Raw genomic sequence first — 14,803 nt, forward strand, 5'->3', positions numbered from 1 at the left:
AAGAGGATTTCTGGGTAAACCAAACCATTATGGTCACAATGGATCTTATTTCAATCTAACCGTGCTTACACACATTAATCAGGGATTTAACAACACTCTCTCTAAAGTACAACAGTGGCAATTTCTTCTAACGCAGCAAAGTTGTGCAATTAGTGAAATAACATAACATGGTTGTGTGGTGCCATTATACCAGGGTTTAAAAGGGAGAGAGAAAGAGAAAGAGCTAAAAGAGAGAGAGAGAGAGAAAGAGGGCGAGAACGACAGAGAGAGAGAGCGACAGAAAGGGGGAGAGTGCGACTGTGCGTGTGTGCTAGAAGAGAGAGGTACAGACACTGTACCATGCTCTGAGGTAACGTGAAAGCGTGCGCCTGTACAACAACAGTTCCCCTGATAACAAGTGAATCAGAACACAACTTGAGGACTTTCCTCTGTACACCAGTATCTACACTAAACCTGGTGCACCAGGACATTCTGTTCCTCAGTGCCTCTTAAGACTCCCCATTGACCTCTTGTTATGGTGTCCATTTCATGATGACCTCTCTCTTTCTCTGTTACTCAACTGTAGCTCTGCTGGGATTAACACATAACTACCTGCTGTTGACATTGATATACATATGGAAATATGATCCATATCAACAGGGAGACAGGTGTGTGTGTTATGCAATTCACTGCTGTAAACTGCTATATCCATAAAGTCAATTATATACCATGTAGACCTCCACAAGCAGCATCGTATTAAGACATTCAGTGGTTGGTGCTTTCTTGGGAAGCATTATGAGAGATGAGTGACCTTTGAGATGGCAGATTTCTAGACTGGCGTCAGAGCTGTGCTGACCTCGGTGCTAAATAAGGAACCCATTGTGTCATATCACTGTGACGGCTCCTACACACAGCACTCCCTTGCATTGGGAACACACACCACACACAAAAGGCAGACAGAGATGCACACAAAAGTACCCACAGTGCTCTCCACTGCTAGTTACTTTGTTTTGATGAATAATACCCAGTGTGTGTGTTGAGATTAGTGTGATGCTTACCTTGCAGATAGTCAGCCAGATCGCCACCATTGCAGTACTGTGGGGAGGAACAAAACAAACAAAACCATTCTATTAGCAGGCTGTGTAAGAACAACACGGATTAACAGTATCAAGCTGTGTGTGTGTGTGTGTGTGTGTGTGTGTATATGTGTGTGTGTGTGTGTGTGTGTGTGTGTGTACATGTGTGTGTTGTGTGTGACCACAAAGCCCAGATAATGATGGTATCATCAATTAATCTGATGAATGACTGTTGTTATCAGTACTGACAGTCTCTGTTAATCCTGGCATTAGTCAACACAGAGCGAGGGAAGGAGAGAGTGTGTGGGAGAGTAGTACATGAAAGACAGAGAGAGTTAGTGAGAGAGAGTTAGGGAGAGAGAGTTTGAGAGGGAGAGTTCGGGAGGGAGTTCAAGAAAAGGTGCGAGGGAGCAGGGGAGAGAAAGTGGAGGAGAAAGAGGGGCGCTAAGTAGTAGGCTAATTTATGCTAGCATCTACCCCCTGTCTGTCCATCATTTTCCAGTTCTGTCAGTTGAACCACCAATTAAGTCCTGTTGGTTACCAGAGCTTCCTCTGATCAAAGCAAAGACCCTCTGCTCTTTAAGGCCAGAGGCATTGAGCAAGGGTTTCAATAACACATTCTTAGGGGTCTGCCATAACCACACAGTGCTAGTGTAACGTTAACATATTTCACTGTTATGGGGGTGCCCACATTGATTGCTGTAAGGTTATGGGCTGCCATGATTTGTTTAGGGGCCATAATTCGATTCTAGTGAATCTATCTTATTCATTTCCGTGTGAGGACAACAATTTTAAAATAACATACTGCACATTAATAATGTTCGCTCAAATAAAGAGACTGCTTTGCTTCATACAGAAAGTCAATGTGGCAGCTGAAAGGGCATTGTTTCCCCTAAAACAGTGTCCTTTTCAATGTTTTCCAACCAGTGCCAAAATGCTGGAGCGTGAGCCCTGAGCGCTGACTGCTTAATAAGTAATAATTCATCTGATCCTTCCTCTAACCTTTGAGTAAGACAATACTTTCTTACTAAGCAAAACAAGCAGAGTCTGGCAAACACCAGCCGGATTAGCATCCATGCTAGCCTACTGTCGATGCTATCTATGCCCATCTCTCTGGTAGTGGTATAGCATTGATTAAGCAGCCTGCTAGCTATAAGACCAAAGCCAGATTTATGTCTGTTTCTCCTCCTGTGACAGCAGACCCTGTCTCCTTAGTGTCAGTGTGGCTCTCAGAACAACAGCCCTGTCTACAACAACAAGCTAGAACACCCCCTAGGCAGGCCAAGGTAACAGGTACCAGGGTCCCATGACACTTTTCACAGCCAGTTAGCTTAACAACAGCTAGAATATGAGAAGGGGCAGAATAAGTATTGCAGGGCTAAATATAAGGCAAACAAACAAAGTTTTGCTCTTGGATAACAGGATTCCTCGAAATCGGGGTGTATAGGTATATTTTTAGAGGGCTACTTAAGGTGGCATATAGTTTTTATTTTCTTCAGCCAGTTTGTGGAATTTTGGGAAGAAGAAGAAGAAGAAGAAGAAGAAGAAGAAGAAGAAGAAGAAGAAGAAGAAGAAGAAGAAGAAGAAGAAGAAGAAGAAGAAGAAGAAGAAGAAGAAGAAGAAGAAGAAGAAGAAGAAGAAGAAGAAAGAAGAAGAAGAAGAAGAAGAGAAGAAGAAGAAGAAGAAGAAGAAGAAGAAGAAGAAGAAGAAGAAGAAGAAGAAGAAGAAGAAAGAAGAAAGAAGAAGAAGAAGAAGAAGAAGAAGAAGAAGAAGAAGAAGAAGAAGAAGAAGAAGAAGAAGAAGAAGAAGAAGAAGAAGAAGAAGAAGAAGAAGAAGAAGAAGAAGAAGAAGAAGAAGAAGAAGAAGAAGAAGAAGAAGAAGAGACACTGGGTTTGCAGCTTCTCATAGAACTGAGGAAATAACCATGGGAACGTGGAGAGAGAGCGAGCATGGGGGGAAGAGGTATCAACACAAAGACAGAGACCCTGGCAGCCTACAGGCAGCTCGGTCGAAGAGGTTGCATGCTGACAGTGTGACACTCCACCTACCTCCATGACCAGGAACACAGAGTTGGGAGTTTCCTGGAAGAGAGAAGAGAAATAACATGGGTTAGAGTGATCATCTCTCTCAACACCAGTCACATCCACTACATAGAGGAACAGCTTCGTCAAACAGACTGACATGTATGTATGGCGCAGACAGATATAGCCTACATATACTGTATAGATGGATCATTACATTTACATTTACGTCATTTAGCAGACGCTCTTATCCAGAGCGACTTATGTGTACAGTTCGGAGAATAAGATTCCCTTGCCACTCAGCGTGAACTGAAGCCCATGGCATAACTGATCCACTGATTTGGATTGGGTCCGTACAGTACAATAGCTGACTCCAATCTACAACCACATTGACACCCTCATCCTCCATCTCACACTGTGCGACTGACATGGGGTTAAGATCAAGAAAACGTGCCATCCTTAGTGAACCCCTCACCTCCAAGCTGTGTCGTGCTACCGTCTACATTTCTGAGGGGAGAGGAATAGAGTTCATTACACAACAGGGCCAAGCGGAGGTTGTTGGGGTGTGTGTGTGTTCGGGGTATTGTGTTCAAGGGAACTGGGAAATGTGACAGATATAGGAGCCACCTTGTCAACATGGTGATGCAGGAGCTAAGAAGATGCTGGACAGAAGCCAAGTAACACAAGCAGGCCTCCAGGTTAAGCAAGCAAGCTCACATGTATTAGGGGGAGTGTTTGGGTGTGTGTTTGCCCATGTGTGTGTGTGTGTGTGTGTGTGTGTGTGTGTGGTGTCAGGTTGAGGGTACTGCAGCATATGGCAGATCAAGCATCTTGGCGTGCGCATCAAGTTCTCATCAACAACAACAACCATAAAGAACACAACTGTCGTCACACATTTTCCAATCCCTTCAGCGCCATTCTAAGTAGGCTATCTATGATTAGATCCAGAAGTGTTTCTTGTGACCATGTGACATGGCCAGGCAAAACCCATTTCCATAATTGATTCTAGGTATGAAGGCTTCTTTCCTTTCTAAGGAGCGTATGAGTTCAAATACATTTTATTGCATTATTTTCTGTGTACCGTACTAACAAATCAATGTGTCTCAGAAAATCAATTCCTTGACCACCAACAGCCATACTAGTCAGTTACTGGACTGCATTACTCTCTGGTTCTAATGGTCTCTCAGCCAAGGTCTCCAGATGGAGAGCAACCACCACTGCCTCTCTCCGCAAACCAGCCACCCATTAATTCCACTTCAGCTCATTCCTATCAGCTGACCTGTCAGCCTGCACCAGGCTTATTGGCTGGGCCCCCTCCTCCCTGGCCAATCCCATTGGCTCGTGGCTGTGGATAATAGGATAATGGGATTCTAGGATGCTGCTGTTGGGTTGTGGCAATGGGGGAGGGGAGACGTAGGGAGGCCCCACCACCATCATTATCCGCTCTGGTGTGTGTGTGTGTGTGTGGTGGCTGGTCTAGGCCTGGGGAAGATTACATAACGAGCTGTTTTCAGCCCCTGCTCTATACTGGTTGATGGGGGAGATGGGGACTGGGAGAGGAAGAATAGGATGAGAGGAAAGAAGGGAGTTGGTCAGGCTGGGCACTGTCCTGGAGGGGGAAGGTAACTGATACGTGAGAGGTACAAATACAGGACAGCCTAACCCTGTTCATCCTCCAGCCCTCAGTAGGTTGACAATGAACTGTCTATGCCACCATAAAAGCAATCCTACAATAGAGTCCAAAACCTCTTCCATGGTCCAGTATTTTCTAAGGCAGTGGTTGGTTACAGCTGTTGTTATTATCAACACGTTTACCACAAGAGAGGAGACACCCAATGAGTCAGAATGTACTGTCACACAAAACACTATCTGTTAAAGAATTGATGGACCTTGGACACAGACACACAAGACCAACTGCCAACAGGGTTATTCTACATAACCCTCCTTCCTCAAAGGAATACACCAAAACAACTAAAAACAATTCTGCTTCCTGTTATCCAACATCAGCAGCCCCTCACAAACACAGGCAGTCATATTCACAATCCTTCTATTCCCATCCACTTGTTTGATGGAAAACCACTGAGTCATGAGGCGATCCAGTCAGAGTTATGCCAAAAAAGAGCTTTGATCGATGCTCTTCTAGAAAACACTAGAAGGAACAGTACTACATCAGCTCGAAGAAATGTTGTCTTGAGGAGGGAAACTCAAAACATCCCCCAACCATTTTCCACCGCTTCAGCCCTCCACCTCACAGAAATGTTCAGAATGCCAACACAACTCTAGAGCTGGGCCAAAACAACAACGTATTGTCAGTGTGCCTGTCCTGCTTGTTGCGTCACACAGTTGACTCCATGAGTCCTGGGCTACATGAGAACGAAGGGGGGAAGGTAACAGTGGGAGAGGGGAGGGGAGGGGAGGGGGCCGGCTGGGCTCAGTTTAAAATGGCTGAGGACATTAGAGAATAGGGTTCCATATGTGGACTGGAAATCCACCCGGCACACATCTGTTACTCAAATTCAGAGTAGTCCTGAGAATTCTGAGACACAAGTATCTAGCCTAGTCTAATATTACTGCACACTAGATACATAGTTGTGTCACACCCTACGAGAGACACTGTGGTGATTAATTAAGCAATAAGGCAAAAGGGGGTGTGGTATATGGCCAACGGCTCAGGGCTGTTCTTATGCACGACGCAACGTGGAGTACCTGGATACAGCCATTAGCCATGGTATATTGGCCATATATCAAATCCACGAGGTACCTTCTTACTATTATAAACTGGTTACCAATGTAATTAGAGCAGTAAAAAGTAATGTTTTGTCATACCTGTTGCATACGGTCTGATATAACACGGCATTCAGCCAATCATCATTCAGGGCTCAAACCACCCAGTTTATAATATGATGTATGTTATGACGATTATAGGGTGCTGAGAGAGCTTTGTTATTTTAATGTGTTTCAGAGACAGGGTGAACCCTTAGGGCAGCAGGGGACATATTGTGTTGTTATTGGTGGCACGGGACCTGTTGGTGTTTTCATCACACGTGTGCGCAATACACACAGTGGTTATCTACTCGCAGTGGAAGGGCACAGGCAGTCCCTATGGGAGAACCTAATGTCCTGCAAAGGCATCACATCGGAGACAACCTTGCACTGTCCCTCTATGAGATCACTGTTTAGGTCACGAGTGTCCAGAAATTAGGCCAACTAACAAGAGGTATCCTGCTCCTCTTCCCTCGCCTTAGGCCAAGACAAGACAGAGGCAGTACTGTACAGTAAAGAATGTCAGGACAATATTGACTCAGACTGTTGTTGTTGTCAGAAAAGCATCTTGAAATTAGATGCCTCTAGCATAACACTTTCTCCTTGCTTGGTACATATGGGAAGTTAAAATCCTATAACCAAATATGCATGTGTGTGTGTGTCAAATAAGACACAAAGCTAATCATTTTCCCTCCCTCAGGACGAACAAAGCACACAAACTACCCCCAGCTTTTCTAAGAGCTACAGTATTATACTTTACCATACCGTCAACTATTTTCCGCCTTTTCTTTATATATGAAAGGTATTGCCGGTATCAAAACCTAACCTTTTATTTACACCAAACGACCTAGTTGCTGTAAATGAGAATGTGTTCTCAGTCAACTTACCCGGTAAAATAAAATAAATAACAATTATTTCGATAAAGTTCTGCCTATGGCTTAGTATGAAACATAGCCATAATGCTGAGGTGGCCTTGGCACACACTACGCTCTTAAACTCTATGCCCTTACATTTTTTTACATTTTTGTCATTTAGCAGACGCTCATACGTGCATACATTTTTTTTTTTTCATACTGGCCCCCCGTGGGAATCGAACCCACAAACCTGGCGTTGCAAACGCCATGCTCTACCAACTGAGCTACATCCCTGCCGGCCATTCCCTCCCCTACCCTGGACGACGCTGGGCCAATTGTGCGCCTCCCCATGGGTCTCCCGGTCGCGGCCAGCTACGACAGAGCCTGGATTCAAACCACTGCGCCACTCTTGCAAGCGTGGGGGCTCATCTTGATAAATCAATCTGTCAGATTTTTGTTTTCACTGAATCTTCGTTTGGATATTGGTTAGGCTACAATTAGGCTGGGGAAATGTTACCTAAGTTGAGGTGAGTACTGCTCATGACTAGTTGGCTCATTTATTAGAACATTTTGCCATGTTATGTAGTTTAACAAGTGGATTATTTTGCTCTTCACTCGCAGTCGCTTAGCAGCCTAGGCCTACTCCCAACCAAAAGCCTGTGACTTCACTGACTTGTCTGATAATCAATCAATCTGATTTTGTTTTACTGAAGCTCCGTCTGTATAGGCTATTTGGTCAATTGGTTTCTGTCTGGGCAAATACTGTAAATGGAGGTGGTAAAACATTCCTGTTAGTGAGCATTTCTCCTTTGCCAAGATAATCCATCCACCTGACAGGTGTGGCATATCAAGAAGTTGATTAAACAGCATGATCATTACACAGGTATACCTTGTGCTGGGGACAATAAAAGGCCACTCTAACATGTGCAGTTTTGTCACACAACACAATGCCACAGATGTCTCAAGTTTTGAGGGAGTGTGCATTAGCATGCTGACTGCAGGAATGTCCACCAGAGCTGTTGCCAGAGAATTGAATGTTAATTTGTCTGCCATAAGCCGCCTCCAAAGTCGTTTTAGAGAATTTGGCGGTACGTCCAACCGGCCTCACAACCGCAGGCCATGTGTATGGCGCCATGTGGGAGAGCAGTTTGCTGATGTCAACGTTGTAAACAGAGTGCTTCATGACGACGGTGGGGTTATGGTATGGGCAAGCATAACCTACAGACAACAAACACAATTTCATCAATGGCAATTTGAATGCACAGAGATACCGTCACGAGATCCTGAGGCCCATTGTCGTGCCATTCATCCGCTGCCATCACCTCATGTTTCAGCATGATAATGCACGGCCCCATGTCGCAAGGATATGTACACAATTCCTAGAAGATGAAAATGTCCCAGTCCTTCCATGGCCTGCATACTCACCAGACATATCACCCATTGAGCATGTTTGGGTTGCTCTGGATCGATGTGTATGACAGCGTGTTCCAATGCCCACCAATAACCACCAACTTCGGCACTTTTTTTTTTACAGGCAACTACCGTTATTCCTACGTGAAAGCAGTATGTGTGTGTGTGTGGAAGATTTGAGTGTGCTGGGTGGGAGTTTCTAACTCAGTCGAGGCTGCTGAAGGGAGGACGGCTCATAATAATGGCTGGAACAGAGCAAATGGAATGGCATCAAACACACCATGTGTTTGATGCACAGTGCATTTGGAAAGAATTCAGACCGCTTTACTTATTTCACATTTTGTTACGTTAAAGCCTTATTTTAAAATTGTTTAAATTATTTTTTCCCCTCAATCTATACACAATACCCCATAATGACAAAGCAAAACAATTTTTTTTAGAAACCCCCCCGGAAATATCATATTTACATAAATACTTTGTTGAAGCACCTTTGGCAGTGATTACAGCCTTGAGTCTTATTGGGTATGACGCTACAAGCTTGGCACACCTGTATTTGGGGAATTTCTCCCATTCTTATCTGCAGATAATCTTTCAGGTTGTACGGGAAGCGTCGCTGAACAGCTATTTTCAGGTCTCTCCAGAGATGTTTGATCGGGTTTAAGTCCGGGCTCTGGCTGGGCCACTCAGGGACATTCAAAGACTTGTCCCGAAGCCACTCCTGCGTTGTCTTGGCTGTGTGCTTAGGGTCGTTGTCCTGTTGGAAGTTGAACCTTCGCCCCAGTCTGAGGTCCTGAGCGCTCTGGAGCAGGTTTTCATCAAGGATCTCTCTGTACTTTGCTCAGTTAATCTTTCCCTCGATCCTGGCTAGTCTTCAGTGCTGCAGAGAGGGTTGTCCTTCTGAAAGGTTCTCCCATCTCCACAGAGGAACTCTGGAGCTCTGTCAGAGTGACCATTAGGTTCTTGGCCACCTCCCTGACCAAGGCCCTTCTCCCGCGATTGCTCAGTTTGGGCCAACTCTAGGAAGAGTCTTGGTGGTTCCAAACTTCTTCCATTTAAGAATGATGGAGGCCACTGTGTTCTTGGGGACCTTCAATGCTGCAGAAATTGTTTGGTACCCTTCCCCAGATCTGTGCCTCGACATAATCCTGTCTCGGAGCTCTACGGACAATTCCTTCGACCTCATGGCTTGGTTTTTGCTCTGACATGCACTGTCAACTGTGGGACAGTGCATGTCTTTCCAAATCATGTCCAATCAACTGAATTTACCACAGGTGGATCAATCAAGTTGTAGAAGCATCCCAAGGATGATCAATGGAAACAGGATGCACCTGAGCTCAATTTCGAAACTATTAGCAAAGGGTCTGAAAACTTATGTAAATAAGGTATTTCTGTTTTTTACTTTAAATAAATGTGCAAAATTTCTAAAAACCAGTTTTTGCTTTGTCATTGTGGGGTATTGTGTTTAGGTTGATGAGGAAAATGTTTTATTTAATCAATTTTAGGATAAGCCTGTAACGTAACAAAATGTGGAAAAAGTCAAGGGGTCTGAATACTTTCCGAATGCAGTGTATTTGATACAATTCCTGAAATCTCCCATGTGCGCCAAGAACAAGTTCTACTGCCAAGAGCCCACCCCTTCTTTTATCAAGTCAGTCCCCCTCCCCACCCCCTTTACCTCTCTTTACCTCCCCTTCTTTCAACACACACATGCGCACGCACACACACACCCTCTCTGATGCTAGGACACAGTGTTCTACCAGAGTTCAGACAAAGTTCAGGTTTTGTTTTGAAAGCTTCCACCAGGGACTGCCTCACAGACAAATGACTCTTCAACTTCATAAACAAACCCGCATCCTACCTCCTTTCCTCCCTCCCTCCATCTCACTCTCTTCTATCTATTTTACTTGTGGCTCTTATCTGTCAACCTCTCCCTCTCCTATTTCACATCTGGTGAATCAGTGTGGGCTGTGTACCAGGCTAGTGTCATAGATGCCAATTCAAGATGGACAAATACTATCTGTCTCGAATCCATTAAAATGCCTTATGGAATTCTGGTGTACCCCTTACACACTCTCACACTCCCTCTCTCAATCTCTGCAGTGAACCTTTAATGAAATAGCGGGGATGTACCGAGCTATGCTGTACAGTACAGCGTGGGCTGTGTCAGCCTGCAGAGAGAGAGAGAGAGAGAGAAACACTCTACCCTGTGATTACTGTTCTCTGCATCGCACTGCTGCCTCCCTCTCCCACTTAATGATAACAGCTCCATAAAGAAGTGCAGGGACAGACGTAGCCTAGCGCCTAGCTTGTGTTGCGCAGGCCTGTTATTATGCTATAAGCCTAATGAGCAGAATACCTTAGAATCTGACTACAGTGAGGGAAAAAAGTATTTGATCCACTGCTGATTTTGTAAGTTTGCCCACTGACAAAGACATGATCAGTCTATCATTTTAATGGTAGGTTTATTTCAACAGTGAGAGACAGAATAACAACAAAAAAATCCAGAAAAACGCATGTCAAAAATGTTATAAATTGATTTGCATTTTAATGAGGGAAATAAGTATTTGACCCCTCTGCAAAACATTACTTTGTACTTGGTGGCAAAACCCTTGTTGGCAATCACAGAGGACAGACGTTTCTTGTAGTTGTTCACCAGGTTTGCACACATCTCAGGAGGGATTTTGTTCCACTCATCTTTGCAGATCTTCTCCAAGTCATTAAGGTTTCGAGGTTGACGTTTGGCAACTCGAACCTTCAGCTCCCTCCACAGATTTTCTATGGGATTAAGGTCTGGAGACTGGCTAGGCCACTCCAGGACCTTAATGTGCTTCTTCTTGAGCCACTCCTTTGTTGCCTTGGCCGTGTGTTTTGGGTCATTGTCATGCTGGAATACCCATCCACGACCCATTTTCAATGCCCTGGCTGAGAGAAGGAGTTTCTCACCCAAGATTTGACGGTACATGGCCCCGTCCATCGTCCCTTTGATGCGGTGAAGTTGTCCTGTCCCCTTAGCAAAAAAACACCCCCAAAGCATAACGTTTCCACCTCCATGTTTGACGGTGGGGATGGTGTTCTTGGGGTCATAGGCAGCATTCCTCCTCCTCCAAACACGGCGAGTTGAGTTGATGCCAAAGACCTCGATTTTGGTCTCATCTGACCACAACACTTTCACCCAGTTCTCCTCTGAATCATTCAGATGTTCATTGGCAAACTTCAGACGGCCCTGTATATGTGATTTCTTGAGCAGGGGGACCTTGCGGGCGCTGCAGGATTCCAGTCCTTCACTGCGTAGTGTGTTACCAATTGATTTCTTGGTGACTATGGTCCCAGCTGCCTTGAGATCATTGACAAGATCCTCCCATGTAGTTCTGGGCTGATTTCTCACCGTTCTCATGATCATTGCAACTCCACGAGGTGAGATCTTGCATGGAGCCCCAGGCCGAGGGAGATTGACAGTTATTTTGTGTTTCTTCCATTTGCGAATAATCGCACCAACTGATGTCACCTTCTCACCAAGCTGCTTGGCGATGGTCTTGTAGCCCATTCCAGCCTTGTGTTGGTCTACAATCTTGTCCCTGACATCCTTGGAGAGCTCTTTGGTCTTGGCCTTGGTGGAGAGTTTGGAATCTGATTGATTGATTGCTTCTGTGGACAGATGTCTTTTATACAGGTAACAAACTGAGATTAGGAGCACTCCCTTTAAGAGTGTGCTCCTAATCTCAGCTCGTTACCTGTATAAAAGACACCTGGGAGCCAGAAATCTTTCTGATTGAGAGGGGGTCAAATACTTATTTCCCTCATTAAAATTCGAATCATTTTATAACATTTTTGACATGCGTTTTTCTGGATTTTTTTGTTGTTATTCTGTCTCACTGTTCAAATAAACCTACCATTAAAATTATAGACTGATCATTTCTTTGTCAGTGGGCAAACGTACAAACTCAGCAGGGGATCAAATACTTTTTTCCCCTCACTGTAAGCCCTGTAACCTTCCCGTCATCCAGCCCTACTCCTACACCCATACTGGCTTAATAAACATGACTCCTTTATGAAAAAACACTCAAATGAATTACAGTTACAGTACGTTCGGCAAGTATTCTGAAAAATCTGGCCTTCATGAACATGTAGTGTTACAATCTCCACCCGGCACAGCCAGAAGGGGAGTGGCCACCTCTCAGAGCCTGGTTCCTCTCTAGGTTTCTTCCTAGGTTTCTGCCTTTCTAGGGGGTTTTTCCTAGCCACCGTGCTTCTACATCTGCATCGCTTGCTGTTTGGGGTTTTAGGCTGGGTTTCTGTATAGCACTTTGTGACATCTGCTGATGTAAAAAGGGCTTTATAAATACAATTTGATTGATTGATTGATTGATATTCAGACCCCTTGACTTTTTCCACATTGTGACGTTACAGCCTTATTCTAAAATGGATTAAATTGTCCTGTTGGATGGTGAACCTTCGCCCCAGTCTCAGTTCCTGAGCGCTCTGGAGCACGTTTTCATCAAGGACCTCTCTGTACTTTGCTCCGTTGATCTTTCCCTTGATACTGACTAGTCTACCAATCCCTGCCGCTGAAAAACATCCCCACAGCATGATGCTGCCACCACCATGCTTCACCGTAGGGTTGGTGCCAGGTTTCCTCCAGACGTGACGCTTGGCATTCAAGCCAAAGAGTTCAATCTTGGTTTCATCAGACCAGAGAATCTTGTTTCTCATGGTCTGAGAGTCCTTTAGGTGCCTTTTCGCAAACTCCGAGCGGGCTCTCATGTGCCTTTTACTGAGCAGTGGCTTCCGTCTGGCCACTCTACCATAAAGGCCTAATTGGTGGAGCAATGCAGAGATGGTTGTCATTCTGTAAGGTTCTTCCATCTCCACAGAGGAACTCTGGAGCTCTGTCAGAGTGACCATCAGGTTCTTGGTCACCTCCCTGACCAAGGCCCTTCTGCCCCATTGCTCAGGTTGGCCAGCTCTAGGAAGAGTCTTAGTGGTTCCAAACTTCTTCCATTTAAGAATGATGGACACCACTATGTTCTTGGGGACCTTCAATGCTGCAGAAATGTTTTGGTTCCCTTCCCCAGATCTGTGCCTCGACACAATCCTGTCTCGGAGCTCTACAGACAATTATTTTGACCTCATGGCTTGGTTTTTGCTCTGACATGCACTGTCAACTGTGGGACCTTATATAGAAAGGTGTGTGCCTATCCAAATCATGTCCAATCAATTGAATTTACCACAGGTGGACTCGAATCAAGTTGTAGAAACATCAAGGATGATCAATGGAAACAGGATGCACCTGAGCTCAATTTCCAATCTCATAACAAAGGGTCTGAATACTTATGTAAATAAGGTATCTGTTTTTAATTTTTAATAAATTAGCTAAAATTTCAAAATAACTTTTCGCTTTGTCATTATGGAGTATTGCATGTAGATTGATGAGGAAAAAAATTATTTCATCAATTTTAGAATAAGGCAGTAACATAACAAAATGTGGAAAAAGTCAAGGAGCCTGAATACTTTCCGAATGCACTGCATATTGAGTCGTTGGTTTCGTTTCCAGAGTGACTTGCAATACGTGCAGAAGGAGGTAGAAACAGTCAGAAATCTCACACGCACGTGTTCACAAAGAATGTGTGTGAAACTACTCAGTGCTTGGTTAGAGACCACATTCACACTAATATGTCACTGTGGTATTAGCACATGGTGTAGGCCAGAAGACCAGGAAAAGCCACAGTGTGATTGTGTGCGAGCGCGTGTGTGTGCGTGATTGATTGAGGAGTTGTGAGTGTGTGTGCCTAAATGTGTGTGTGTGTACTAGTGATTGCTGTGTGTGTGTTGAGCCATGACAGATTAATTAATTTGAGTGTGCATGCTGTGTGTGTATGAGTGGAGGTATCTGTGTATAGCCCTCATTGGGTGCACTGTATACTACAAATGAATGATTGATATCACAACGTCTGTGATGTGTGTGTCTATAGGCTAGGCTGTATGTTTTGCCCGCATTGAGATCTAAAAGGAGCTCTCACCGTGCAGCGGGCCTTTCAAAGATCAATGTTCCCCAGCAGCGTTCTCTAACGAGGCACCACCTCACACTCCTACAAACACCCAGTGACAGTGCTCCTACCCTCAGCTAATGACCGTTGACTGCAAACAGACCACACTTGCTTAATTGGCCTTTCAGCGGTGTGGCATCGATAACCACCAGTAGCCCTCCACCTCAACTGAGATTGAAGAGTAGGAGTAAGGATAGGCTAATATCTAGGCCTATATCTGAATCCATATGCTGGGCCAGGGGTCTACAATATTTGTAGTTATTGAAAATATATTTCACAGCGGTTTAGATAGTACAATAATTAGCTACACTCAGTGCTTGTTTTGTCACATAAACTGAAATAAGCCGAACTATTAGAATTATAGCAATCAGGAAAAGCCATCTTCTATTGGAAAGATAGGGTGGCAGCTGTTTTAGGCATTTGTCTCACAACAGTGACCTAGCCAGCTCTAGCCGACAATAGCATCAGTCAGAGGGAGAGGGTGCCCCAATGCCCCCCCAGGACACTTCCGTAACTCTGTCTGGTGGTTGTTGCACTAGCCCTGTCATTTACAGCTCTCTGGGTAAACTAAGTGACACAGAGCACGTGGTGCAAGCCAGAACAGCTGAAGAGGCTGGGCAGAGGCCCACTAGCAGAGAGAGAGAGAGAGAGCGAGA

The 14,803-nt window shown here is 44.7% G+C and overlaps 1 protein-coding gene across 2 annotated transcripts in view; it reads right to left on the reverse strand.

Annotated features, from left to right (window-relative positions):
* Positions 1-14,803, reverse strand: part of LOC121567759 (serine/threonine-protein kinase ULK2-like) — a 45,615-nt gene that overhangs the window by 17,725 nt on the left and 13,087 nt on the right. For both annotated transcript variants that reach the window (XM_045218640.1, XM_041878014.2), the window contains exons 4-5: positions 3,104-3,136; positions 1,038-1,074 (exon numbers count right to left, since the gene is read on the reverse strand). In XM_045218640.1, the coding sequence (XP_045074575.1) occupies positions 1,038-1,074; positions 3,104-3,136 (70 nt within the window). The remainder of the gene's footprint in view (positions 1-1,037; positions 1,075-3,103; positions 3,137-14,803) is intronic.

Source organism: Coregonus clupeaformis, chromosome 6 (genome assembly GCF_020615455.1).
Source record: "Coregonus clupeaformis isolate EN_2021a chromosome 6, ASM2061545v1, whole genome shotgun sequence".
Lineage (NCBI taxonomy): Eukaryota > Metazoa > Chordata > Actinopteri > Salmoniformes > Salmonidae > Coregonus > Coregonus clupeaformis.